The sequence below is a fragment of the Mauremys reevesii genome, linkage group 13 (assembly GCF_016161935.1).
Source record: "Mauremys reevesii isolate NIE-2019 linkage group 13, ASM1616193v1, whole genome shotgun sequence".
Lineage (NCBI taxonomy): Eukaryota > Metazoa > Chordata > Testudines > Geoemydidae > Mauremys > Mauremys reevesii.
Genome location: NC_052635.1, coordinates 16,707,795 through 16,718,282, shown reverse-complemented (window position 1 = coordinate 16,718,282; position 10,488 = coordinate 16,707,795). Strand labels below are relative to the sequence as shown.

The following is a 10,488-nucleotide window of genomic DNA, read 5'->3' as shown; positions in this document are numbered from 1 at the left end:
GGATTTTCATGCTGATATTGCAACCCAGTAATTTTAGAATGCAGGTGTCTGATTTTTCAGGGGTTTGTGTGTATATCTAGATGTCTCTCACCCTACCCGGAATAGATACCCAGTGTTCCAGCTGAGTTCATTTCACCTGCAGCCTCTCACTGAGCACAATCTCCCCTCATTCTCTAAACTTTGAGGAGCCACAAGTTCACGTCTCCCACAAGCCCAGTGATACCCACCTGTGGCATCTTATATAGGTCCTATAAGTCTCTACCCAAGTCTCCTTCTCTTCCTGCTGTAGTAGTACCAGCCCAGTAGTACCCACCTGTGGCATCTTATATAGGTCCTAAAAAGGCTGGGTCACAGGTTTGAAGAGGACTTTCCATCTCACTTTCTCCTTTCTGTAAAAGCTGTGACTCTGTAAGACCATGACTACAAGACCAGTGAAGTTCAGGGAAACACGACCTGGGATTACAGCAGACTTTGGTGCAGGCCCTACCCCAGCCCATGTTATAGCTATTTTAACCCAAAGAAATTGACCAATTAGCATGCTCCAAACTTGAATTTCCTGCAAGCTTTCCTCAAGGCCTCCTGGACCACTTTGTTTCTCAGGCTGTAGATGAGGGGATTGACCAGGGGAGTCAGGACTGTGTAGACGACAGAGAGAAATTTCTTGAAGTCACTCAGGATGTCTGTCGTTGGGAACATATAAACAATCAGCAGGGTTGCATAATAAATGCTCACCACAATGAGGTGGGAGGAGCAGGTGGAAAAGGCCTTTTGCCTTCCAGTCGTGGACGGGATTCTCAGGATGGTGGTGATGATGCAGATGTAGGACATCAAGGTAAGCAGGAATGGGACCAGTAAGAAAATCAAGCTGAGTGTGAAAGCCAATGTTTCCATCAGATGAGGGTCATTGCAGGAGAGTTTTACAAGGGGGATAAAATCACAAAAAAAATGGTCAATACTATTGGGGCCACAGAATGTTAACTGTGATATCAACAATGTTGTTATGTTACTACCTAAGAATCCACCTAGCCAAGAGCCTCCCACGAGCTGCAGGTAAGACCTGTGACTCATACGGGCTGCATAGTGCAGTGGATTGCATATGGCTAAATATCGATCATAAGACATCACTGAGAGGAGAAGACATTCTGAAGCACTCAGAGAACAAAAGAAATAATATTGTGTGACACACCCACTGAATGAAATAATCCTGTCCCCAGTCAGGAGACCGGCCAACACTCTTGGCAGGATGGTGGAGCTGTAGCAGGTCTCCAAGCAGGACAAGTTCCCCAGGAAGAAGTACATGGGGGTGTGAAGGTGCTGATCAGCCACAACTAGCACAATGATGAGGACGTTCCCAGCCACAGTCATGATGTAGATCACTAGGAACAGCAGGAAGAGAAGGAGCTGCAGTTCTGGGAGGTCCCCGAATCCCAGGAGGATAAAATCTGTGACAGATGTTCCATTTCCCTGTTCTGGGTTCGCCATGGGGTGTGTCTACTGGAAAGAAATGAAATCTGCCACATAAATGAAGAACATTCACTCAATAAAATGTCAGCACTGTTTTCATTGTCCCCCTCTGCTGGCTACTGGAATGATGGGTTATTGGAGAATTGAGACCAGGGGAGGGGTAATGACATCTCGTGATCCCTGGGGCAGATTTTGTATCTGAGGAGGCTGCAGCTTCAACAAAACATTAATCTCTCTGGAAACTCATGTAGTAACTTGACAGGTGGCACGAAGTGCTCAAATATTAAGGTGATGGGGCTTAGGTACCACAGTACAAAAACATGTTGGTTGAAATAGTCACGTGTTTCACTGCCTGTTGTATCAAAGCAGAACAGTGTCCTTTATAGATTGGAGATCCATGGGAGAAACGGGCCAGGATTTGATATTTGAAATGAAGCCACAACAGAGAAACAAACCAGACAATTAAGGCTGGGATTTGCAGTGTGTGGGCAGCCAACTTCAAGTGAATTGCAGTGGAAATACGGTGCCTAAGTCTATCAGAGCTATTTGAAATTTTTTCTTATCAGACCAATGCCTCTCCTTTAATTGTCCTGCGGTCAGACTCTCTACATATAGAAATCGGACCATCATTAAAATACAAAACCAAAACAACTCCTGCAAGAAAGCACCACATTAGCTGGAAATTGATCCTCTCTTGTAAGATAAAATTCTGTATAAAATTTGAAATTTGTATGAAATGTGCAATTTTCATATTATGAGAGTGGTGTAGAACCCAAATTTCCATTTCATCTGCAAATCCATGATTTCAAATGCTGGATTTCCTTCCAATTTTACTTTTTAAAAAATATTTACCTATTTTAAATTCATTTCTAGGATATTTTTATGTTATATTACATTGTGTTTCATAGTTATTTACATTTCTTTCTATATTATTTAATTTAATTTTATATTATATAATTAAGCTCTACAGTAATTCTTTTCCTAAATAAAAGTGTGTAGAAATTGATCTGTTCCCCTGGAACATTTTGATCTCTATCAAGAAAACATTTTTCCATCAAAAATGCCAATCAGAAATTATCAGCTCTACATTTTCTTCCTTATCTTTGGTTAAAAGTAACAGTAACCCTCTTTCTCTCACTCTCTCTCTCTCTCTCTAGTCTGCCACTACTGTCTTTCTCCCCATTACTGATCCTTAAAGAAAGTGGGTGGGTGAGGTCATTTCTTTTCCTGGACTGACTTACTGATCTTTATTAACTGTTCAGTAAGGCCCTGATCATGCACAGAGTGATGCACAAGGTTAATTTTACACCCCAGGAATAACTCTGTTCCATCCAAGACTTCCATGCTGACATCTAAGATAAAATTTCCACTGACTTCAAGGATGGAGCCCCTCTGATTTCAATGGGATTTGGACAGCGAACGCCTTGAGCTTTCATTAAACGTACAGCTCAGCTGGATTTGATTTCCATTGACAGACATTGGTAAAGGTCGATATCAGCTGATACAACCAAACCAACATCAGAAACTATCAGGAAGAGTGGGCGTTAGTGCGGCCTCTCCCAGCGCCTTGCACCTGCAGGGATGGTGTCACCGGCCCCGTGACTGTGCAGGGAGCCCTCTGCACCCGTCTGTCCTGGGAGACAATGGGTGGGGCTGCGACAGCAGAGCTGCAGAGGGCTCTCGGCACGGCTGCATGGCTGGCAACACCCATCCCTGCAGGCGCAAGGTGCAGGGAAGGCTGCGGCCGTGGTGGGCCTGGGCTGTGGCCGTGGTGGGCCTGGGCTGTGAGGAGGAGGGTGAGTCCCTGGCGGTGGGGGAGGCCACCCCGCTGCCAAATGGTTTCTGCCCATCGATGGAGCAGTTCAACAATGAGGTGACCACTCCCATGGCCAGGGGCTCCCCGCCATCCTCCTCCTGCTCCCATCCCCGGCCATGGATCTCCGCTCCACTGGGCCAGAGCAGCCGCCTTCCCTGCCCCTTGCCCCCTGGTGTCTTGGATCCCTTGGCCGGTCGGGAGCCCCTCACATCCTGCTGGCAGCACTGCCCTCACCATGACCCACAACTTAACCCCCACTGAGCTTCCTGAGACTGTAAAAATTAATACTTAAAAATTAGGAGAAAAATAATCCAATATTAACCCTCTAAGGGGAGAAACAAAACTGATTTGTGCCAAGTCTACTTATAGCCAGTGCCTGCCCGCCGAGCACCGAGCGCAGCAGCCACAGCAGCTCTGCTTTCCCCCTGGCACTTTATTAAAGCTCTCAACACCCCATTAAGTAGGGGTCAGGAGGGGAGGTTAGAGAGGAAGGAAGGCTGCTCCAGTGTTTGAAGTGCTGGCCTTGGACTTCACAGATGTTGGTTCATTTCCCTGCTTTTTCACCAGCTCCTTGTGTGACTTTCAGGCCAGATTTCCAAATGCTGGAAGGTACCAAACAATGCAGCCAGGTGCCTGAGTAGGGGCCATACCTAATGCCCATCAATTTCCCATCTCACTGGGGAGGCTGTGTGTTGAGGTTCCAAAATACCTTTATATATCTGCTCCTCTGTGCGCCAGGTCCTGTCTGCAATGCAGGGGTAATAGCATGGCATAGGGCTGCTGGGAGGATAGATATATTCAAGGCAGCAAGGTGCCCAGATACTAGGGTGATGGGGGCCAGGTAAGCACCTAAAATAGATGTGACTTGAGAGTCTTTTCTTTTTCCAAATTCTGTCATTTTCCTTTGGGTGAGGAGTTTAAGAGAGATCAGTGCCCAAATCCCCTTGGATTCTCATGGTGTTAATCACCAAACAAACCTACGTTGCTTCAAATTCCTCAAGATTCATGGAGCAGGGAGGGAGGAAAAGGATGATTTACCTCTAAGGCTGGTCTGTCAGCAGCTGGAGTCTCTGTTGTCTTCTCCTCACGCAGCATTTCTGGCACCGGGATCCAGGTTATTCAGTCCATTTTCTCCCCCAACTGCATTCACCTACTTCCACATTCCCAGTAACTAGAATGACAACCTATAAAAGCTACCGAGTCTCCATTCCATGTCTCATAATGTGGCCTCATACCCTCTGTCAAATGGGGAACGTCTTTTCTGGTTCATTATATATCCTTCTGCAGGGAGAGGCAGTCTCCCGAGTCACGTCTGCTGTGGGGAAGGCAACAGGCAAGGGCAAGTTGGTGTTTACTGATATTCTCTAAAACTAAACCAGAGTCAAGCTTCTAATCTCAGAGGGAGAGTCCTGGAGAGGGAAGAAATTTATAATCCTGAACAAATCTCTCTCTTTATTGCATGAACGCCATAGTGACTGTCAAGAAATAACGCACTAATTCTAGATTTTACTGCTGCTGCAGTGATTTAGGCACTGAGTTCCCATCCAATTCCTTTAGAAAGGTTGGAAGATGTCAGCAGTTAGCTGATCTTACATTTTCTCCAACCAGTCTCCTTGTTGCCATCCATAGAAAGTGCCCATGTACCCAGTTCTAGTGCAATGAACTCACTCAATTAGTTCAGGTAACATTTTAAAAAAAGTGTAAGTGATTTAAAAGCCTAAATCCCATTTTCAAACGTTTCTCAATTACTCAGGCTTAGCAACCTAAATCTCACTGAAAGGCAATGGGATTTAGCCTCCTATGTTACTTTTGAAGTTTGCTTAAGTGTTTTTGAAAATGTTACCCTTAGCTCAATGCCTGCTGGTCTTTTCTGAAATGAAAAAGTGCAGCCTGCTGCTCAGATAAAATGCGGTTGTAACAGGGTGCTTTATAAGTTTAGGTTGGGAATTTCAAAGGGGGTTAATGTACGGAATAAGGACCCAATAAGGACCCAACTTCCAACTTGCTATGAGAATTTGGCACCTAACTCCCACAGGGTTCTTGGGAAGGCCCATACCATGAAACATCCCAGAAAAGTTTCAGGGTCACACGCTAATAATACAAATTATGTATCTTGTTCCAGAACTGGTGTGTTAGAGTTTGAGAACCAAAGAATAGCACTGAGTCCATCCTGTAACGGACTGTGTTCTACATTCACACTAGCCAGTTTGTGGGCCAGTTCAGGTACAGTCAATATAATCTTTTCAGATGTGTGTATTGCAATATAGTCCACAACTTGACTCCAACACTGTCCGTTTTCAGAGGGAAGTTTTTGATCTACTGTCACTTTTTGCCCTGAAGGGAAGGTTTCTTCCAGTATTTGCAGAAGGATACAAATATCCACTTATATCTGAATGAAAAACCAACTATGGGCTTGTCTACACTACAAAATTATGTAATTTTTATCTTATTTGACCTCGAGCCCCTGTATTAATGAAGTCGATTGTGTGTGGCCACACCATGCTTGCTGTCTCAATGGATTGCATTCTCACTAGCAGCCCCTGCATCAATGCACAAAGCATTGTTGGTAGCTATCCCAAAGTGCAACTTGGCACATTGTGCTTTGGGACATTTGTGCAGTGCCTCATGGGACCAAAACATTGTTGCAGGGGAGAATGAGAACATTGCGTTGACATCCCATGATGCACTGTGCTCCCTCCCTGACATAAATGGCAAATAGTGCAGTGGTTTTTGCACCTTTAAACCTCCACACGTACGCCACAACCCCAGAAGCATGGAGCCTGCTCAGCTGTGCTCTCTTGCTGTGAGCATCTCAAACACCTCGCACTTTCTCCTGCAGTATTTCCAGAGCTGAAGTAGGGTCCTTTGCATAGAACATAGCGATGTCCTGCCAGCAGCCCTGCTGCAAATCATTGAAAAAAACACTTCAGTTACTAAGGGCAGTCACAGAGCAGCTGCACATTGCTTGTGAGGGTGCTGGTAGGGTCACTCTCAAGAATCGCATGCAGCTCATTGTAGAACCGGCATGTGTGGGGTTCAGCCCCAGAACGCCTGTTCGCCTCCCTCGAGCGCCATTTCTGGTCCTGTGAAACAAGCGTTGACTGGTGGAAATGCATCTTTTTGCAGGTATGGGATGATGATCAGTGGCTCCAGAACTTTTGAATGCAGAAAGCCAACTTCCGGGACCTTTGTGCAGAGGTTTCCCCTGCCCTGCAGTTCAGCAACACAAAAATGAGAGCTGCTCTGACAGTGGAGAAGCAAGTGGTGATTGATATTTGGAAGCTTGCAACACCAGACAGTTACCGGTCAGTGGGGAATCAATTCGGAGTAGGTAAACCAACCGTGGGAGCTGCTGTGCTCCAAGTGTGCAGGGGCATTAATTGACTTCTGCTACGAAGGGTAGCGAGTCTGGGAAATGTGCAGGACATAGTGGATGGTTTTGCCACGATGGGATTCCCTAATTGCGGGGGGCGACAGATGGCTTACATATCTCCATCGTGGCACCAGATCACCTTGCCAAAGAGTACATAAACTGAAAGGGATACTTTTCAATGGTGTTGCAAGCGCTGGTGGATCATAAGGGGGCATTTCACCGATATCAACGTAGGATGGTTGGGAAAGGTTTATGATGTGCATCTTTAGGAACTCGGGTCTACTCAAAAAGCTGCAGTCCAGGAGTTTCTTTCCAGACCACAAAATTAACATTGATGACATTGAGATGCCTACAGTTATCCTGGGGGACCCAGCCTACCCCTGGCTCCCAGGGCTCATGAAGGCATACATGGGCTGTCTGGAAAGCCGTAAGGAACGGTTCAACTATAGGCTCAGCAAGTGCAGAATGGTGGTTGGATGTGCCTTTGGTCTCTTGAAAGGGCACTGGAGAAGTTTCCTAACAAGATTGGACCTTAGTGAGGCGAACATCCCTATGGATATAGCTGTCTGCTGTGTGTTCCATAATATCTGTGGAAAAAAGGGGGGAAATTTTCCGCCAGGGTGGGCAGTTGAGACTGATTGCATGGTAGCCATTTTTGAGCAGCCAGATACCAGGGCAAGAAGACAAGCACAGCAAGGGGCGCGGCATATCTCCAAGGCTTTGAAAACCCATTTCAGTATTGAGTCACAGTAATGTGAGTTGCTTGTCCGCATTGTGCTTTCCCAAACCTTCCCTGACTTGTATCACTGTCCCTGTAAAGCCAACCCCCCACCTAAGCCCACTGCGTCTACTCAATAAAGAACATTTATTTCTTGAATCCATTTACTTTATTTAACAAAGGTAAGTAAAGAGGGAAAACAGAAAGAAAAGGTAACCTTGTGGATAAGGGGTTGTAAAGTTGGAACAGGAGAAACATTTTCAGCTGTGTAACATAACAGCGCATTCCAGACCTTCAAAGGTCTGTGGATGGGAGCCTTCTGTTCCTTGTATCCTCCCATCCTGAGTTAAGTGAAAGGTGTCAAGGTTCCTTCCCCACTCTGAACTCTAGGGTACAGATGTGGGGACCTGCATGAGAACCTCTAAGGTTAGCTACCAGCTTAGATCTGGTTTTGCTGCCACCACCCAAATTATTTATGTCATTTGGGAAACTCTGTCTACCTCCCACCAGAATATCTCCCTCTCAAGTACTATAATCCTTCCCTGGGTAGGCTTGAGAGACTTGAGAGACTTCTCCACCAAGTTCCTGGTCTAGAAAACATGACCTATGAGGAAAGATTGAAAAAAATGATTTTGTTTAGTCTGGAGAAGAGAAGACTGGGAGGGGACATGATAAGAGTTTTCAAGTACATAATAGACTGTTATAAGAAGGAGAGTGAAAAGTTGTTCTCCTTAACCTTTTAGGATAGGACAAGAAGCAATAGTCTTAAATTAGGGCAAGGGCGCTACAGCTTGGACATTAGGAGAAACTTCCTAACTGCCAATGTGGTTAAGCACTGCAAGAAATGGCTTTTGCATTTTCCTTGGATTGTCGGAGTTTATTTCAAAGCCAGGAACGTAGGCAGGTATTTTCACTGGGAGTCACACGAGGTCTCCACCCAGATTTTGCACCAGGATAACTATTTTGGTTAGTGGTGCGAATGTGTTATGGAACTAGTTGCAGTGCTACACCGTCTCATGTGGACACGGTTTACCAATAGATCGCTTATTCCTCTTCCCATGTGGGAATGAACTATCCCACCAGAAGCACTGTCACATCAGTATCATTGCATTTACTTGGTGTACACAAGTGGACACCTCCTGGCGCCCCTTAGAGGACTCAGGGCAGCCCAGAATGCAGCCCCTCACCTCATAGCCCTTCGCCTCTTCATTCCCCATATAATGGAGGACTTTCCCTGGGCTCAGGATTTTCCCTGCAGGAACCTCTCTCACTCTCTGAAGTCTCACTCCAGCCTCCTGAGTTTGTGTCTTTCTCTGGCCTCCTTCTACCCTTTATTGGAAATGGCCTGATTCCCCTCAGGTGGGGACCCTTCTCTAACCAGGGCTGGCTTGGCCTTGGCTCTCCAGCCCAAGGGCACACGGCCTGTCACAGGCAGGGATAGGCAGATATAGGTAACATGATGCAACATTTATGTGTAGACAATCCTTGACGCATTTATTCCTCACACTGGAGACGAAGGGGACAGATAACGGGAGGTCTGACAACAGAGACGACATAAAGAGAAGACTTCGTTTAGTTCTTTTTTTACACAATGCTTTTGGTGCAACACACACGGTTATTAAGGTCTCCTAGAAAAAAGTAAAACAGGAGAAGTAACTGGTGGAAAACATCCCCTGGGAGTCGAAGTAATTCTCACGCTAGTGGTTTGACTCTAAATGTACAGGCTGGGCTTTCCCATAAGGGGCAATGTTAGGCTCCCAAATCCTATGGGCCGTGAAAGGGAGATGGACACCTAATACCCTTCGGTCCCATTATTAATTACAACTGGATGTGGTGGAGCAGACAGGGCACTGGACTGGGACTCTGGAGAGTTGGTTTTCTGCCACGAGCCTGCTGAGTAACTCTGGGCAGGTAATGTCACCTCGTTCTGCCTGACTTTCCTCAGCTATAACATGAGGACAAGGATGTGGAGCTAGGGCTAGAATCACAAAACTCCCACTTTAGGCACCCGAATCCCAGAATCAGAATCCCCCCAGGATTCACAAAGCCAGCTCGGCTGCTGGCAAAACCTGCAGGCACCCAAGTGTTTGCAGTAAATAGGCTGTAGGTGCCCCTGGACATATCCTCTGCAGCCCCACACCAGGCATCCAGATGCTGAGGCTCTGGAGTGATGCACAAACCTGGGGAAGGTGCACGTTCCTCTGCCTGACTCTCCTCCAGGGCCGCATCCCACAGGCCAGGTGCCCAGAGGCTTTGGAAAATCCCACTAGGCCCCCAAGTATCTAGAAACAACTCGCCCTAAATCATTGCTGAAAAGTGGGCAAATACGAGTTCTGTGCTGGTGTCCTGTGGCCAAGGCCAGAGGGTTTCCTTTGGCTTTTCTCTTCCTTTGGGAAACAGCCTGGGGATGAAATAGATACTAGGAAACAAAGGTTAACAGTATAATCGCCTAACACTGGAGTTCCAGGCGGACGTTGCAAGCCTATGTTTTTATAATGCAGGTGTCATAAACAGTTAGTTAAGGGTTAAGGTCTCTTTTACCTGTACTGGGTTAACAAGCAGTACCTGATGACCACCTGACTAGAGGACCAATCAGGGACAAGATATTTTCAAATCTCTGTGGAGGGAAGTTTTTTTCTGTGTTCTTTGTTTTGAGTTGAGTCTCTCTTGGGAGTTAAGGGAGTCCAGACATCTTAATCAAGTCCTCCCAGGTTTCTGCAGTATTGTTCTTCTATTCAATCTAGTGAGTATTAGAAAGGCGAACTAGTATTTTTTTTACTTTTATTTCTGCATTGGCAATTGTGTGTTTTGCTGAAGTAATCTCTTTATTTCTATTGCTGTACTTTGCTTTTACTGAGAAAGAAAGGGGGAGGGGGAGTTCTCTCCAGGTTTATAGATTAGACTCTGTGTATTGTTCCATCCTGGTATGACAGAGATAGTGTACTTTCTTTTGTTGTTCTTTTTAATAAATTCTTTTCTTTTCTTTGGACTTGGTTAATTCCTTCTCTTGTGGAGATTCAAGGGAAGGGGAGGGGGGAAGAGTGAGTTCCTCCTGAGGTTGATTCACAGAGTTGAAATGGTGTGTATCTCTCTAGAGTGGCTAGGAGAGAGGGAGGG

The 10,488-nt window shown here is 46.0% G+C and overlaps 1 protein-coding gene across 1 annotated transcript; it reads right to left on the bottom strand.

Moving 5' to 3' along the window:
- Positions 1-531: 531 nt before the first annotated feature.
- LOC120380151 (olfactory receptor 11A1-like) lies at positions 532-1,482 on the bottom strand. Its single transcript, XM_039497643.1, has one exon. The coding sequence runs from the start codon at positions 1,480-1,482 to the stop codon at positions 532-534; it is 951 nt and encodes a 316-aa protein (XP_039353577.1).
- Positions 1,483-10,488: the final 9,006 nt, after the last annotated feature.